This window comes from Rhynchophorus ferrugineus, unplaced genomic scaffold, assembly GCF_030347505.1.
Source record: "Rhynchophorus ferrugineus isolate W39M unplaced genomic scaffold, kcgeb_rfMv2 rfM3, whole genome shotgun sequence".
Lineage (NCBI taxonomy): Eukaryota > Metazoa > Arthropoda > Insecta > Coleoptera > Curculionidae > Rhynchophorus > Rhynchophorus ferrugineus.
In genome coordinates, this window is record NW_027472582.1 from 11,736,017 (window position 1) to 11,756,056 (window position 20,040).

Consider the following 20,040-nt stretch of genomic DNA (forward strand, 5'->3'; position numbering starts at 1 on the left):
TCGACGGTGTAGGTGTTTCAACACTTTTTTATGTGGGGATTGAACCGAGGAGGCTGTCCCAACAATGTAAGCAAATAAAGTCAGATAAACACACAAAATGACTTCCTTGAGTAAAATGGTATTCTCATCGACTGTCCATATTTTGAATACCAATAAATAGATATTATTAAAAACATACTGAAAATAAAAAATTAGATTAAGTTGTTCAAAAGATTCATTATATTCATTATAAAGAAATTAGAATTGTGTAGGTACAATTTCTTCGTGATAAGTTTTCTTTTATACACATTTTTATAATATATATCTGTATGCATTTTTATTGAATCAAAAAAATTGTATCCATTCTGATTCATGAAGCTTTACATGTTTTTTCAGGTGTTTCTTTCATTTATTGATGTTTCATGCTTCATTGAAGATTTTGAAACAAAATCTATGTACAGTAGACAATCTGAGAGTATACAGAGTACTAAAAGAATATATGAACATTTCTAGGATTTCAAAAAAAGACGGCTACTGCTTGTTTTAATGTGTCTATCGGATTTTAATTTAACTTGTCAAGATATAGATCTTTAGTAACAGTCAGATGTTGTTGCAATCCTGTTATGTATTGGGTAATCTATTATAAAGTACAAAAAGTTGGATTCAGTTCATCAATGAGCCACTATTGAGTTAATGCATGTCAAAACCTGCCAAAAATAAACAATTTAAAATATTCACTATTTCTGAATTGTAGATATGTTATTTTTTGCTTTTTCGCTTTTAAAATATATTACCGTTCCTTTAGGAGCCCTAGGCAAGAAAATAAGAGCTTATAGTGCTGAGGTATTAGACCATTTTTACCTGTTTTAGGGGGAATTCCAAAATATAAAAGACAACATCTATACAAAATTAAAAGTCATTTTTGTCATTATACATTGGCGCCATTTTGGTAGAATACCGAAATATAAAAGACACCCCTGGAACGAATTTAAAATATCTTTTCTTTAGTTATCGTAAATAACAGTAATGTTTACTCTGTTAAAATATTAGATATTGACACTGTTTTGGTAGAATCCCGAAATATAAAAAACAACCCTGGTATGAAGTTCAAAGGCATTATCTGTTATTCCATTATCCTAAACAACGCAAATTGTGTTCACTATGCTAAAATATTAAACATTTACACTATTTTTTGGGTAGAATCCCGAAATATAAAAAACATCCCTGGAACGAAGTTAAAAAATCTATTCTTTAGTTATCGTAAATAATACTAGTAAGCATTACTCTGTTAAAATATTAGATATTGACTCTATTTTGGTAGAATCTCGAAATATAAAAAACAACCCTGATATGAAGTTAAAAGGCATTATCTTTTATTCCATTATCCTAAACAACGCAAATTGTGCTCACTTTGCTAAAATATTAAACATTGAGACTATTTTGGGTAGAATACCGAAATTTAAAAGACACCCCTGGAACGAAGTTAAAAGATCTTTTCTTTAGTTATCGTAAATAACACTAATGTTTCCCCTATTAAAATATTAGATATTGACACTATTTTGGTAGAATCTCGAAATATAAAAACAACCCTGATATGAAGTTAAAAGGCATTATCTTTTATTCCATTATCCTAAACAACGCAAATTGTGTTCACTCTGCTAAAATATTAAACATTGAGACTATTTTGGGTAGAATACCGAAATTTAAAAGACACCCCTGGAACGAAGAACGAATTTAAAAGATCTTTTCTTTAGTTATCGTAAATAACACTAATGTTTCCTCTATTAAAATATTAGATATTGACACTATTTTGGTAGAATCCCGAAATATAAAAACAACCCTGATATGAAGTTAAAAGGCATTATCTTTTATTCCATTATCCTAAACAACGCAAATTGTGTTCACTGTGCTAAAATATTAAACATTGATAGTATTTTGGGTAGAATACCGAAATTTAAAAGACACCCCTGGAACGAAGTTAAAAGATCTTTTCTTTAGTTATCGTAAATAACACTAATATTTCCTCTATTAAAATATTAGATATTGACACTATTTTGGTAGCATCCCGAAATATAAAAAACAACCCTGATATGAAGTTAAAAGGCATTATCTTTTATTCCATTATCCTAAACAACGCAAATTGTGTTCACTCTGCTAAAATATTAAACATTGAGACTATTTTGGGTAGAATACCGAAATTTAAAAGACACCCCTGGAACGAAGTTAAAAGATCTTTTCTTTAGTTATCGTAAATAACACTAATATTTCCTCTATTAAAATATTAGATATTGACACTATTTTGGTAGCATCCCGAAATATAAAAAACAACCCTGATATGAAGTTAAAAGGCATTATCTTTTATTCCATTATCCTAAACAACGCAAATTGTGTTCACTCTGCTAAAATATTAAACATTGAGACTATTTTGGGTAGAATACCGAAATTTAAAAGACACCCCTGGAACGAAGAACGAATTTAAAAGATCTTTTCTTTAGTTATCGTAAATAACACTAATGTTTCCTCTATTAAAATATTAGATATTGACACTATTTTGGTAGAATCCCGAAATATAAAAAACAACTCTGGTATGAAGCTAAAAGGCCTTATTTTTTATTCCATTATCCTAAACAACGCAAATTGTGTTCACTCTGATAAAATATTAAACATTGACACTATTTTGGGTAGAATACCGAAATATAAAAGACAACCCTGCTACAAAGTTACCCTAAATACCCTAAACAACACAAATGGTGTTAAATCTGCTAATATATTAAATATTGATACTATTTCGGTAGAATACCGAAATATAAAAGATAACACCGGTACAAAATCACATTATATTATTTTTCATTTGGTTACCCTAAACAACATAAGTAGCGGTCAATCTGCTGAAATATTAACTATTGACACTTTTTTGGTAGAATCCCGAAATATAAAAGACATCAAAAGTTATTTTTTCTTTGCTTATTTTAAGCAACACAAACAGTACTTACGGTGCTAAAATATTAGACTGTGAGACTACTTTTGTGGAGTCCCAAAATATAAAAGATAATTGATAACAAATTTATCAATATCTAAATTATAAGCAATAAATCTCGGCAGCACAATTTCCACTCCAATAATTTCGGCACTCGAAACCAATCGTAGTTCACGTGTAGTTCGGAATGACCAATAACTGGTTAAAGTTTTACGATCGAGGAGGATCGATTTCCTCTCGATGGCGATCCCGTCGAAACATTTCGAGTGGGAACGGTCCTGCGTCCGCACCAGCGCCGCAGAAAAGGAAAGTTGGGAAAGAGGAATAACGGCCGTTCTTGAATTTAAATCAGGCCCGTAATGTAGGGTGCGTATAATTGAGTTTCGAGCCCCTTTCGACGGGGCTTCAAAGTTTTCCCAACGAAAACGTCGATGTGATATCCTTCGGACTGTGTGATGAAATTCGTTACGAGGTGTCGAGAATTAACTTTGAAACGACCGACAGGTCGAACGGCGTAAGGGGGGAGGATGGGTCCCGGGTCCTATCTCTCTTTCTCCGACCGATGGATGAATAATTAAAGTTAATTCAAAAGCTTCATTATATAGATGGAGATCCGTTTGGAAAATGCTTCAGGCCCTGTACATACACGAACCAACTTATCTAATCTATTTTTTTCTTACGATGTTTATATTTAAACAGTCCAGACCAACAATATACGATGAATATTCATTGGCGATCGTACAAATTGAAAAGGTTACCCAGAAAAAGTTTCACCAATAGATATTGCTAATCAAAATACATGTAAGCACCAATACCATTATAGAAAATAATCTACTTGACAATTACCTATTCTTTGAACCTCATATGCAACTCTTCAATCACATTATCCCTAGTCAATGAAATTGAGATATATAAAGGTTTTACGATTGTTGTATTCAATGGTTTTAGACAGAAAATATCACTCCATATATATATCATGGGCTAAACAACAACAAAAAAACACCAAATAAATCACTTCAAACCGAGCTGATTCCCCCGTAATAACTCGATCTGAATTGAAAACATCTGGTCAGTCTTTTTTATCGTCCTGGGGATTTTCATCCCTCCGTCCATTCATTCTTTTTCTTGAAGCATTTAATGACCTCCCCGTTTAATTACCGAACGTAAAAACGTCCTATTCCCCCTGCCCGCCCCCCGAAGTGGCATTTTCACATTTCTAAATACAAGAAATAAGGCCCGACTATAAATCTGGCACCGCCGACATCGGAAGGCCATTTACAACGGGCCCATAAAAAAATACGGCGAAAAATGATATCGTAAAAATTTCTGCCTCCCAAAGACGTTAAATTCCTCTTTTATATCGCGTCCTCCTCCTCCTTCTCGTCCAGCGGCACCTCCACCAAGCTGCGTCGGCCGCTCCCCGGCTCCTCCGGAGTATATAAAAAGAATATTTAGATGCCTCTAAAAACTTCTTTAATTTAACCCCGATAAAATGCTAAAAGATATTATTTTTGCTTAGGTTATCCTAAATTAATAATATTATACATAATTATTACTAGAATCCCAAAATATAAAAGACAACCCCGGTACAAAGTTACAAGATATAATTTTTTTCTTCGGTTACCCTAAAACAATGCAAGTAGTACTTACGCTGCTAAAACATTAAATATTGATACTTTTTCAGTAGAATCCCGAAATATAAAAGACAACCCCGGCACAAAGTTACAACTTATTAATTTTCCTTCGGTTACCCTAAAACAATGCAAGTAGTATTTACGCTGCTAAAACATTAGATATTGATACTTTTTCAGTAGAATCCCGAAATATAAAAGACAACCCCAGTACAAAGTTACAAGATATAATTTTTTTCTTCGGTTGCCCTAAAACAATGCAAGTAGTATTTACGCTGCTAAAACATTAGCTATTGATACTTTTTCAGTAGAATACCGAAATATAAAAGACAACACCGGCACAAAGTTACAAGATATAATTCTTTCTTCGGTTACCCTAAAACAATGCAAGTAGTATTGACGCTGTTAAAACATTAGATATTAATACTTTTTCAGTAGAATCCCGAAATATAAAAGACAACCCCAGTACAAAGTTACAAGGTATTATTTTTGCTTTGGTTACCCTAACTAATGCAAATAGTGCTTACTCTGCTAAAATATTAGACATTGCCACTATTTTGATGGAATCCCAAAATATAAAAAACAACCCCCCATAAAGTTAAAAATATAATTTTGTTCTTTGGTCCCCTTAAAATAACGCCAGTATTATTTACGCTACTAAAATATTATATATTGATTCGCTTTCAGTAGAATCCCCAAATATAAAAGACAACCCGAATACAAAGTGAAAAGATTTTTGGTTATACTAATTAACGCAAAGTTTCTTATCGTGCTAAAATATTAGAAATTAACACTGTTTTGATACAATCCCTAAATATAAAAGATAACCCCGGAAAAAAGTTAAAAAATGTCATTTTTTCTTTGGTTACCCTAAATCATTGCAAGCAGTGCTTACGCTGCTAAAATATTAGACATTGACACTATTTTGATATAATCCCAAAATATAAAAGACAACAGTCGACATCGGAAGCCCATTTACAACGAGCCCATAAAAAATACGGCAAAAGATGATATCGTAAAAATTTCCTCCTTCCGAAGACGTTAAATGCTTTTTTTATACCGCGTCCTCCTCGTCCAGCGGCACCTCCACCAGGCTAGGTCGACCGACCCCCGGCCGATCCCCAGCACTGGAGTATATAAAAAGAATATTTAGAGGCCTTTAAAAACTTCTTTAATTTAACTTTGTTACAAAGGAGAAGTTAACTTTTATAATATTCCGCAACTTTTACGGCCAATATAAAAGACTGGGAAAAGGTTAATTTTGATGTACACGTACTACGGAGCAAAAAGCGCTGCATGTCAGTGGTAATACCGAAAGTAATATATTTCGAAGCGGAAGTTTTGGAAGTTTAGCTCTAAGTTATCAGCGGTACATAGAGAGGGAATGGTGAGAAGTTTATATGGTTCCTTGTACAGGCGAGAATTCATATCTTCATGCATATGATCATCTTGATTGCTTTCAGAAAGTAAATCCCGCAATCGATACATTGTTATTTCGACTTACAGAGTTAAGAGAGTATTCTGGTGTAGAAATTTTTTAAAAATGGATTTTTTTAAAATATTTTCAAAACTACCTAAGAATATACCATTTAAAGAATTTTTCTAAATTTAAATTGTATCAGGGAAATGAGAATTGAAAAAAATGCAATTATTCAAGACCTCAACATATGTATACAACATTCCACATAATTCTTCTTTTGGAATTACAAAAGATATGTCATAATTCTCAATTCGGTTTTGCTAGACATTGAGTTAGATTAAATAAAAGAAGTTACAAAAAGGGAATTTGAAGAGCTCAATATTTATCCTGTTAATTTGCTATTCAAAAGAAGCTCCATTCCATATATCATTCAACATAATAACATATTAGTGGAAATATTTGAGAAATCTATTAAAAAGAAATAATTAACAGAGTTTTCTAACTTGGAATAATCTGTTGACCATTATGCACAACATGATCAATATGTTAATAATGATTCAATAGTATTTACCATGTAAGATATAATACTTTTAAATAGAATTTTTAACATTTATATATAACTAATTCAAATCAAATGCATCTCTTTGATAAATATAATTATATTTATGTATGAACGTGAATCAATCCTGCAAGGAAGAGACCAAATATTTGTAGGGAGATTCGAATATATAATTGATTTTTAGCTAAAAAGCTCTATTGATACTTCAACTTGATGGGAATTGTAAAATATCTATCGCAATTTCAGATAAAGATGCATAATAAATATGAATAACTTGAATGTCATTTTCATTCACAATGTAAATTTCACATACAGAAAACACTAAATGCTTAACATAGATTTCAAATGGTATCAGGGAAATGAGACAAAATACTTTCAATGTTCAAGATGCTTTAAAATAGCATATTTTTCTTTTTTAAATTGTGTACTCATCCCAGAACATATATGTGTACTATTCCAGACAATATTTGTTAATACAGAAATAGTAGTTTTAAAGTTATGTTTTCGAATTATAAAGGGGATGTCATATTTTCGTTACTAGTCATTAAGATATGATAAATAAGCTGCAGAGGAGATATTTATCCTATACGTTAGTTGGATACTCGAAAGAAGCTTTGCTGATCAAGGAAATAAAGCTATTTCTTTAAAAAATGTAGTTCACTATAATCACATATTAAAAATAATAACATATATAAATATTATGAATACAATTTTGTCAACACAAAAAATTAAATTACGAACAGAACAAATCTAATTTGTTGCTCATACTGACTTCAAAGTGATCAGTTGGTAGTAGTTGAAATAATATTGTAAATAGATAAATAGATTTAAGTAGGTATTAAGCTAAATTATGTGTATATAGTACAATATAAAATGTATAGTAGATAAGTTAAATCAGGTTTTTGTTTATTTTTATTTAGTTATCACAACGATTATTATGTACATCTTTCATTCTAAAACGTTTTATATTTAGTAAAAAAATCTAAGTTTTATTATTTTTTACTTTTTAGTGAGTTCCTTATTTATTTTTTGAAGTCGGTACAATTTTCTTGTTACAAATATTTTTGAACATTTAAATATTTAACATTTATACATACATAATTGAAATCCAGTGCATCTCAATGATAAATACGGTTATATTTATGCATAAATGTCAATAGGCGCTATATATTGGCGATATTGATGAAAGTTTTTCTTAAATAAACAGCAATGAACAATATTATAGACACATAGCCGACCGAAATTAGATTTGTACTGTTGATGGAACCGGAACCGAATTCGGTCACATATCTGGCCGTTCCAATTACAAAAATTTACATTTCCAGATTGAAAAACGGTTGCTTTTGGGCGATCCGGTCGGGAAAAAAATCCCAATCCCGCGGGCATTACGCCGTTCTTTTTGCGGGACCGCATAGCTCCAAATTGCTGCACTTTTTAATCATGAACTATTGGCCCGATGATTATCGTGATTTCGGGCCCGCGGGGGTGGGGCCCGAGATAAATGTTTATAGGCCGTATTTTATACCGAGCGGTTCACGCAGCCGGTTTATTGAAAGTGTTTGATCAGTGTTTCGATATCACGTCGATATTGTGTGATTTTCCCGAATTAAAAGTCGTCTGTGAATTATCCTGTTTGGTTTTCCCGATAAATTACCGGAAATAATTTCTTTTAGATGGTGCAATGCACATAAGCAATCAAAATAACACATACTATTCAAAAGAGACAGAAAGAATATAGCTTTTTCTTGTTAAATCTCTTTGGTTATATGTGATTAATTTTCAAAACAGGAAATTGGTACCTTTTTTAGGCATATTTAGAGATAATTTAAACGCTGCTTAAACAAATTTTGTGCAATTTGTGTGAAAGTGGTTAATACATATATTGGTTACAAAAAAGACATTGATGGTGAACAACTGTGATGGGTTTGGCCTTTTTTTTGAATAGATAAAAACCCTCAGTGTCGCTTTGTATTATCACTCAGTTAGTCACCAGTTCTTTCACAGTATTTCAGTCCGTAGGATTTCGGTGAGATCATAAGGCTGTTCTACTCTCAATACTTTCAACTAAACGGAATTAAATTAATTATCAAAATAAGAACACAGGTTGGCGTTGGATTATCGGTACATGCATCACAGTTCAAAGTGTAATGCCACCAAAGGCGGACTGAAGTTGCTGTGAATTAACCTAGGCTATTGGAATTTGGACAGAAGCTTGCCAGAGACGGCCACCTAAAACGGATTGTAGTAGCTCAGTTTCTTAGCCGTAAACTATTGAAGTCTCATTTACCATCACTAATAGTATATTCTATTTACCATCACTAATAAACAAATGAACAGAGATTATAATGGACTTAGGAAGGATGTGGAAGAAAATATTAACCTACATCTTCCTCTAAATTATCCTGTTTGGTTTTCCTGATAAATTACAGGAAATAATTTCTTTTAGATGGTGCAATGCACGAAAACAATCAAAAGAACTGATAATATTCAAAAGACACAAAAAGAATATAGGTTTTTTTTTGCTAATTCTCTTTGGTTACATGTGATTAATGTTCAAAAGAAGAAATTGGTACCTTTTTTAGGCATATTTAAAGATAATTTAAACGCTGCTGAAACAAATTTTGTGCAATTTGTGTGAAAGTGGTTAATACATATATTGGTTACAGAAAAAGACATTGATGGTGAACAAGTGAGATTGGTTTGGCCTTTTTTTTAATAGATAAAAACCCTCTTCTTCACAGTATTTCAGTCCGTAGGATTTCGGTGAGATCATAAAGCTGTTCTATTCTCAATACTTTCAACTAAACGGAATTAATAATAAGAAGACAGGTTAGCGTTGGATTGGCAATCGTCCGCAGCTCTTTGAAACATTCTTTGGTGTAGTTAAGTGGAGTTCGGACAGAACTATCGCAGCTGAAGCTGTCAAGTTACAAAAGTTGGATTGAAGAAGCTCATAGATCCCTAGCCATAAACTATACTAAGTAAGAAACATTAATTCTTTGAAAAACACCATTAGATCGTAGATTATCGGTACATGCATCACAGTCAAGGTGTAATGCCACCAAAGGCGGACTGAAGTTGCTGTGAATTAACCTAGTCTATTGGAATTTGCTTATGTCCAAACAACCTACATTTTCCTCGAAAAGTAACGGCCAACTGGATATGGAAGCAAAATTTTTTCTGATTATTTTACAACTTTTTAGCCTGGAACAATAACTAATAACAAGAAACAACCATATGAAAAGAAATAGGGAAAGCAGAGCATCAACTGATAAAACGATATTAAATAAACAGAGCCAACGGTTCAAACAGAAATTTGTATTTCGAACGAAACGAAAATCAGAAAAAGAACTTTTTGTATTTTTCAAGAACTTAGCAGACTATCAAGAGACTAAATATTCGCCCTGGAAGATGGGTAGAAAATTAAATAAAAAATACCAAAATTCGCCAATTCGTTGGAGAAGGTGGAGAGTGGACAAAAAAAGATAGCGAAAGGATTTGCTGAGTACTTCGAACCTCACCCTGCTGTCGAATGTGATACCTACCTGATCCAAATATAAATGAAGATTAGGTTAATAACACCGAAAGAAATAGTCAAAGAAATTAAAAAAAAATAACTGGAAAATTATTAATAAAAAATTTACAAAGCTCCTATTATCTATCATCTAGAAAAAGTGGTATTAACTTCAGGTTTCAAAATTTTATTCGACCTGTCACATACATATGATATTACTAAATAACTGAAGAAAACGTACATACGTCATTTAAATTTGTGACGTCAAAACTCGCAATGTTGCCGCATCAACTGTGAGTTTTAGTTAAGTTTGTCTTTGACATACAACAAAATTCTAATGTAAATATAATAATTCAACAAAAATTTTATCAAATATAATTTATTTTAACATTATAAAGCCACAATAGAATATAGGTTATAGTTATAACCTCTTATCACTATTGCTTTCAAGAATTTTGCATACGTCTGACAACCGGAGGACTTTGACAGGCTCATTCGTTTACGTTTTAACTAGAATAAAATGAGAAGGAAAATATTGTCTGATTCTAAAACGAATTTACAAATTGCGACAGGCAATACATTAAACATTTTGGTGATGTATGGACAAAAAAAATTAGACTAGTAGCTAGCGATAGAAAAAAATAATTTCTGGCAAACATCAATTAAAAGAAAACAGCAAGAACTCATTGAAGGTTCGTATTATAAACACTGATAATATTTACGATATCAAGATAGCAAGTTGTGTTATTACACCATTATCGTCGGCCTTGCCAACAACTGACTTCATGCCAATTCAATTAGAATATATGGTTTTAAATATTTTTTCAAGAGCTGTAACAACGAAGCTATCTATAATAATAATCTCCGGCATAAAAATGTTAATGCAAGAAATAACGCAATATACATTATCCTCACATGTGTAAACATCGCCTCGCATGATTTATGGATTGTCATTAGTTTTTTTTTCATTATTTTATAGAATTAATTAAAATCACCTTATTTAATAATAGACCGCCAAGGATAATACCGAGAAAATGCAATTTAATTAAAGACCTCATCTTTTTTCATCCACAACATCAATTGCAATCGATGTGAATGCAATTAAGGGAACCGGGATGGCGTCAGAAAAAAGAGCCGAGCCAAGACAGTTGCACAACAGTTTTGAATGTGTAATGTGCATCGCGAAATATGAAGATCATATCTAGGTCTATAATTCAAGATTAGAGATAAAAGATATGGTCGCGATGCGGATTGTTTATCATCGTATATTTTTCCTCAGTTTCCTAGAGAGAGGGGCAGACGGGCGAGCAGACAGTAAGGTGCATTTACGCCAGACCATTGAGTTTCTCTAATTTGTCTTATTGTGCAAATATTGCTGGAGATCGTTCGGGTGATAAGTAATCGGTAGAGGACCGGTTAATAAAATGAGAAGTCTCCGGTGGGTAATTTATTTATGCGTTCTGATGTCTCTTAGAGAGAGAAAACGAAATTTCTGAATTATTATCTCGGAATTGTTGGCAGCGACGTTATCCGGCACGCATCTGGCGTCATGGTTCCACGAACTCGTTAGTTGATTTCTTTATATGAAACTTAAAAACGTTACTATCTGATGATGTTATTGGGGTGGTGGGGTAAAATAATGGTCCGATTTCGTGGCCAGGGCGTTATCATGGCGTCAGATACGTTCATATTATATCTAAAATAATAACACGCTTTTAAAGAATTTTTCTGGTAATGATTTTTAGGCTCGATTGGTTCAACAATTTTTTTTCAACAATTCAATTTTTTTGGAAGTTATGATATTACGACATTTAAAAGTTTATTTAGTTATACTGTTGTATACCTACATAATTATTTTTAATAACAATATTTATTATTATAGTATATAATTGTACATATGCATGATCGAAATATAAGATAAGAAACATTGCTACAATATAACTACAGATAGTCTATATCTAAAACAGTGACGATTTATCCAAGATCTCGTATTAACTGAAGGCAGAACATGGGTATTTTTGCTTATGATTCAATTCAATTTAATGAACTGGATATATGTTTACATATGCTCCTTCATCATCAATGATACCAACAAAATTCAAATCAATTATTAAATTTTCCAAATTGTTCTCTTTAATATTCGAAGCAGCAGTTTGATCTCTGGATAGGGTCTTGTAAAGTCTTTTTCTCGAAGAACTCTATTGAATTTCGGTTCGAATTTTGAAATTTTTTATGAAAAGTCACGAAGAATCAATGCGGTATAAAAGACGAACGATTGTGATTTTGAAAAACATTATGAAAATATTTGTTGGACGCTAATTGATTAATATAAGGAAGATCTATTATGTATCTAGATAAAACATTCTTCGGATTGGATAAACTCCATCAGACAGACATAAGAATATATTCACCAATAGTGCAATTATAAACAACTGTTTGGCAATTGGCAAATGACTTGAACAAGCGATAGTGACAATAAAAAATTTTTGTTGTGGGCTTAATGCGGACAATTGATACATAGAGTGATAAGAAAGGAAACAACTAAACATGAATGAACATAGGATAACTATAGAACATCGTATTGAAGAGTATGAAAAAATGTTTAGAATATCCATGAGTTTTTTGTTGGCATGTATGAGGAGATGGTTAATACCAACTGTTAGGCAGATATGGTAAACAAATTAGAATACAGTGATTAAATCTATTTTTATGGAAAAAAAAAAGTTTACAAGTAGTAACAAAAGAAAATAGTGATATCAAAATGACCTGACAAAGAAACACAGGCACGAAGGAAACAAGAACTAAACATAAAAAGGTAAATGTGCTCTCTAATGAAAGTAAAATACATTACTTGACCATTGTTTGATTGATAATGTTGTTAATTAGGTGGATTAGGACTCCAGAGGATATCATTATGTAAAAAACTCGCATAGAACTCTACCTTATAGGTGACGTGGAAAACAGTCCAACGTAAATATAATAAAATAACCCTAACCTATAAACTATTGTGGCATTATAATTAACTCTAATTTTTATTTAACTATATTCTATTTGTAATATAATGGTATTTAGTTACGCCAGAGTCAAAATTTCATGATCTGCATTGGTTGTTTTATTGGATAGATCTTACTATTATTTTAACTCTTGATATACATAAAAACAGTAAACAAACAACTATCATAATAAATTAACGGAAAACTAAACATAAGGAAAATATAACAAAGGCAATTTGATTTTGAGACAAAAACAAAAGAGTTTTTCAGGGATTAAATCCGAACGGGATCGGTGGAACGGGAGAGAGAGACCGTCTGGAACACGACGAAAGATACAAATTGCAATTTAGAAAAGTAGCAGTGACAAATTTTGAAAGCGTTCCCCGTTTGTCTAATAAATAAAAGCGTAATCATGGAAGAGGCAAAACTGTGATGGTAAGCTGCGAGGAAACGAAATTAGAGGCGCGCGTTCCGGTCGACGGCGCTTCATTCGTACGCAATTCTAAATAAATGGAAATCATAAAAGATTTAAGAGTCGCATAATTAAATTAGAAAATTGCTTTTTTAAAAATTCATTAATTCGAACAAAAGCCGCCGCCCCCTTCCCCCCTGCGTCCCAAGCTCGCCCGCGGGCTATCGTTCGGCTGGTCGGCGCGGGAATAAAAATGGATTTAATGCTGCCGAAGCAATCGCATCTAAATTAAAACGTTTTAATAATGAAACTTACCCCAGGGGTACTGGATTGTGGTCCGTAAGGATATCGGGTCCAATCTAAGCTGGCTTCTTCCGCCGTTGTGTCCAAAAGAACAACTGAAAAAACCGAATAATAATTAATAATTTGTAGTTCCATCGACAAACTAACTAAAATTAAAATTAAGATGCTTCCGAATCTTTTCAATTTATCAGTGCTGATCTACAATGTTTAGCTATATCACTAAATAATAAAAAACGTAAGATCAATATTCACAGACAGTAGTGATGGAGTGCAAAAATATCGATATATCGATATTTTCTGAAATGTTTTTCGTCGATATGTCGATATGATTTTAGCCGATATTTTTTCAAAATAAATCAAATATGATTGTTAATAAACCTTTTAAATTGGTACTCAAATTTATAAAATTATAATAATTGGTACTTATTTACACTACTTTTAAAAATATTTTAAAAAATACATATATCTTTTTAAGCTAATATTTTACTATTTTTATTTTATACCTGTTTTTTGATATTTTTTTATACCTGTTGCAAAAAAATCGATTTTTTTTCTCCAATATATCGATATGTGTTTAAAAATATCAAAAACGATACATCGATATTTTTTAAAACATCGATATATCGAAATATCGATGTTTTTTCGGTGGTCAACACCTCCAACAGACAGTATTTGTTTTAACCTGTGATTTTGGTTTCCAAATATTTTAAACACTTTTAACAAACTATAACTTTATTAATTAATTTAAATAAATCATGTCACTAACCAAACCGCATGTATTTTGGGTGACCTCAGTTGGTATGTTAGTTAGTCAATGAGTTGGTGAAAACGAGTGTCTAATATATGTATAAAAATATAAATGATATGGTAGACAAATAACTTCTTACAGTCGTTTTTGGTACACATTGCTTCTTAACTACCACTCTTGTTGCCGTTAACTTAACCTTAATCATTAAGACTAACATATGGAACATTCCTTCTAAATAAATGAAGATAAAAAATCCGTACCTAACTTAACGAATTCAATAATAATTAGTCTTTTAAATAAAAACACCAAGTATCAGCACCAAGCAAAAATATTCTTCATTAAGATCAGAAACTAATTAATTATATCGGCTGAGGATTGACCACTGCAGAGTTATAAATTCCTTTTAAAAGGAAGCCTCCTCAAGTACCGCAGAAATGTCATGTAATTATTTACTAAATGTCCATTATCAACTAATACATTTTTATGTATATCGATACTATATATTTTTAAATATTTAATTAACATTCGTGTTTTATATTTTTCTTCTGGACAACAATAACATCTGTACTGAAGTTATAAAGTCAAGTAATTAAGAATAAGAATCGGTAGAAAGGCGAGTACTGACTGAATGAATACAAACTTTTAACTAATTTAAATAAATCATGTCACTAACCAAACCGCATGTATTTTGGGTGACCTCAGTTGGTATGTCATTTAGTCAATCAGTTGGTAAAGACGATAGTCTAATATATGTATTATATATGTATTATCTATTAAAATAATTTTGTTAGAGTCTGGGGCACGAGATATTTTCTTGCCTCTATAAAATCAGTTTCAATTTGTGGGTCTACTGATTTATTCATAATTGTATGTAAACAAAAATCACACTTCATTTGTTTTTAAAAAAGTTTTACACAATAACCTGAGATGTACACTACGGTACAACGTAAAACTTTGTTTGCTCTTATAGGAACATCTGGACTGAAGTTATAAAGTCAAGTAATTAACAGTAACAATCGCCAGAAAGGGGAATACTGACTGAGTGAATACAAACTTTACCATTACCTTCTGGAGTTTGTTCAAATGTCGATGATACTTGCTTCGAACATCCTAGTAGTGGGCCTGGAACGACGGAAATAGGCACTACAAATATAGTAAGACAGTTTAGAAATTAATGGTAACAACTATGAACAGAAATGTGACCGACTCCTTTATCTTCTATATAACTTTGATTTTGATCCACTTCCATTTGTACATATTCTGGGCTCGTGGCATTATTTTCACCGTCACTAAATTGTTCATAAGTACTTAAAGGAAAGTTTAAAAGTATCACAAAAATGTCTCACATGGTAACGATAATAAATCTGTTTCATGTTTAATCCAACCAGTTTAGGATGTTTAATGATTTCTACTCATTTTTTAAAGACCGCTTTTTTAACGGAAAAACGATGATGCATTTCGTCACTATCATTCAACATCCGACTTGTATATAGTAATAAAATAAAATAATAATTTAATATATAAACGTTATAAAATACTAACCACACTGTTCTTTATATAGGGCACATTGAAAATGGCGTACAAAATAAATAAACCATAGAACGAAATGAACCATAGAGTAAATATAGAGGTTTAAATTATATAGGCAAAATCGAGGAAATGTTTTGCCTGGTCCATTCAATGGCGGCTCTGAGACCACTTTTTTGGTTGGTTCATTTGAATTGGCCTACGAAGGCATTTGATTGGTTAATTTCTACAATGCTATTGTTTGTTTCAGTTTGTTTACGACGACATTTTTGTGTGTCTAATATAAAATACGATTAGCATTCTTGTGTCTTAAATATAATCACTATTATTCGATTTTAATGTATCTTCATTCTCAAAAGTGTTGTGTATCCAGTGTTTGTGCGGAAATAAAAACCGGACGTAGTTTTCCTTGGAAGAAACACCCCAAGTTAGCAAGATTAAGAATTTGTGTGACTTAGCATTGCTTTTACCTGGTACGTATACAATTATTTATATAAAGCAATTGTGTTCATATATATTATTATTTACAGCAATATAACAGAAGAAATTATGAACACTCTGAATCCAAAATGTGTCCAAATGAGGCAATGGTAAAATTACATCGAAGGTAACATTGAACTAACCAATGAAATTCAGCGAAATAACGTTCTCAGCGCCTTTCTGCTGAGACCACGCAAAACAATTCTGAAAGTATTTGTATTAAGTTAACACTCTATATATTATTCTATGAAATGAACCAATCAGATTCCATCGCGGCTCTTACCATGGCGAATAAAACAAGTAGTGTGTTAAAGGTGGCGACGTCTACATGTTGGACGTCGCGAAACTTTTCGCCAAAATTTCCTATTAAGTTAAATCTCTATTTCTCTATGTTTAAGCTATAGAGTCAAAATCGGATAGTATGGTTGACAGGTTTCAGCCCATTGTCAGTTATTTAGCAGAGCGGGTTAGCTCTTTAATAGTCCTCGCAATGTATTTCAACATTCAAATTGGATAATTTAAACTAATTAAAAATCCTACCTTCCGCATTAACTATTATTCGATTTTAATGTATCTTTATTCTTAAAAATGTTATGTATCCAGTGTTTGTGCGGAAATAAAAACCGGACGTAGTTTTCCTTGGAAGAAACACCCCAAGTTAGCAAGATCAAGGATTTGTGTGACTTAGCATTGCTTTTACCTGGTACGTATACAATTATTTACATAAAGCATTTGTGTTCATATATATTATTATTTACAGCAATATAACAGAAGAAATTATGAACACTCTAAATCCAAAATGTGTCCAAATGAGGCAATGGTAAAATTACATCGAAGGTAACATTGAACTAACCAATGAAATTCAGCGAAATAACGTTCTCAGCGCCTTTCTGCTGAGACCACGCAAAACAATTCTGAAAGTATTTGTATTCAGTTAACACTCTATATATTACTCTATGAAATGAACCAATCAGATTCCATCGCGGCTCTTAGCATGGCGAATAAAACAAGTAGTGTGTTAAAGGTAGCCACATCTACATGTTGGACGTCGCAAAACATTTCGCCAAAATTTCCTATTAAGTTAAGTCTCTATTTCTCTATGTTTAAGCTATAGAGTAAAAATCGGATAGTATGGTTGACAGGTTTCAGCCCATTGTCTGTTATTTAGCAGAGCGGGTTAGCTATTTGATAGTCCTCGCAATGTATTTCAACATTCAAATTGGATAATTTAAACTAACTAAAAATCCTACCTTCCGCATTATTATACGATCTAGTTACTAAAAAAATACGAAATTCTCCCCGCATTTACATGCAAGTTCTCCATTTAAATATAAGTATCACTCAAGGCAATTTTACAACTGTTACGCTCCGCATTCTTTGTTTTCTGGTAGTCGGCGTTTTGCTATTTAATAATGCCAAACAAAAACTGGTAGCCGCGGAATGGTATTGTGTGTCCCGCAGGTACGATTTTATAATTATATGTATTAAAAATGCCCACACCTGGGGTTTCAGCGAAATATCCCGCAGTTCCAGGCGCGATTACGCGAAAAAAAAACGAGTACCTGCCGGTTAGCGAAAAAGTTTCCTTTAATAACGAACGGATAATGTTGCGTGAACCCTTTTCGATTGGGGTTCGGTTTTATTTATACAATTCGTTATGGTGGCGTGACTCCGATTGATAGGACGGTGTTACTGCACCTGCACATTCTCTATTCCCGTTTGCTTTTTTCGTTCCGTAAAAATACTCGAACGCTTTTACGTTAAGGGGTTATACCCCTGGACAATATTTTACTATTTAATAGCATTTAAAAATTCTGCTGGTTCGTTTTAATTTGCTTCATTTCCTGCGTGTTGTCTCGGTTGTTGTGTTTCTGCCGCTGACTTTGATGTCGCAGTGGCTTAGTAACCTTCTTCACTGTTTTACCGCAATATCTTGATAACTTCGTGGACCAATTTGATTTCATGATAAAATCTTCATTGATTAAGTAGCAATAAACATTGGTGATCGATCAAAAAACTTTGTTTTGGCAGCATTGGATTACTAGTGGGTTTGATGTCTTAATGTAATTCCATATCAGCACCTTCTAAGCCCAAATAGGTTTATCGTATCATCATAAATCGATCTCATTATCTTAAATCAAGTTGGGAACAACATCTTTCGACTAACGTAGATACTATATCTTTTCGATAATTGACATGATGATTATAATAACTCAGGAAGCAAATGTGTAATTAAAAATAAAAATATAACGACCTTATATTTTGAATATTCTTATACTGCGTCTTTCTTGTTTAAATTAATAAATTAGATATGTTTAGTACAATCTTAATTTACAATTAATTTATTACTACTATTCTGTTGTACTTCCATTAATACACAAACAAGACAAGTACTGGATTTATATATCTGTGTGTATTTCACAAATTTAGATAAAACTAATCTACTAAAACTATTTAATCTATAGTTAAACAACCTTATACCATGTTATAAGGCGAAATCTTGGATCACTTCGTGTATCCATTTGATTTCGAGGTCATCGTGCAACTTTTCGTTGGTTATGTAGCGATAAGCGTTGGTAATTAATCATAGAACTCTGTTTTTGGTGAACTACTAGTTGGTTTAAAGTATAGTACAACCCCATAGGTCCAAATTGGCTTTATAATTGACTGATAAACCAATCTCTTAGATTTTAGGTTAAGTTTAGAATATCTTCCGACTAACTAGTACAGTTGCATGACTTTGCGTCTAATCTGCTCTGCTTTTTGCTAAACGTGATGTTTCCAGATTAACCTACCATCGAGATATTACTCTGAGGCATTTGGTTGATTCTGCTTGAGGAATCGCGCATCCGTTAGGTGGTCACAAACATGGACATATTTGGAGCTATTAACCTGTATTTTCCAGTCTCTAGTCCAGTTGTAGATTTTGTTGACCGCAACTTGTACTTTTTTTAGAGCCTGTTCCAAGCACTGTGTCCTTTGTTGCTGAGATATCAGCAGTATAGAGCAGATTCATATAGGAGTGGTTCCAAGATACTACCCTGTGGAACTCCAGCTGAAAAAGGTTTAAGTGTTGAGTATGCCCCTTCAAACGAGACTCGAAATTTTCTATCGAAAAGATATGATTTCGGCAGTAGACAGTAATTCCGCGGTAGCAATTTCCTCGTATTTGTATATTAATCCCAAATGCCATACCCGATCAAAAGCTTGTAAGACGTCCAGGAATATTGCAGGACAGTATATCTTTTCTTCGAATGCCTTTTCAACAACCGCTGTCTGTGCACTTGGTCGATTGTCGAGTGGCGATTTCGAAATCCAAATTAGGTATCTGATATTTCTATAAATGGTTTAATTCGTTTTAACAGCAGTTTCTCAAATAATTTTGATGTCGCAGGTAGCAGTTATACTGTAAGTGCCAACTGTGTGAACTTATTAACGACTTTTAAACTTTAATATTTTAAAAATTTAATTTGCAAATTTCTGAAGAAGTAATTTTT

At 32.3% G+C, this 20,040-nt stretch overlaps 1 protein-coding gene across 9 annotated transcripts in view; it reads right to left on the reverse strand.

The window, feature by feature from the left end:
* Positions 1-20,040, reverse strand: part of LOC143193733 (ephrin type-B receptor 1-B) — a 615,182-nt gene that overhangs the window by 222,852 nt on the left and 372,290 nt on the right. For all 9 annotated transcript variants that reach the window (XM_076400076.1, XM_076400075.1, XM_076400077.1 and 6 more), the window contains one exon: positions 13,801-13,883. In XM_076400076.1, coding sequence (XP_076256191.1) covers positions 13,801-13,883 — 83 coding nt within the window. The remainder of the gene's footprint in view (positions 1-13,800; positions 13,884-20,040) is intronic.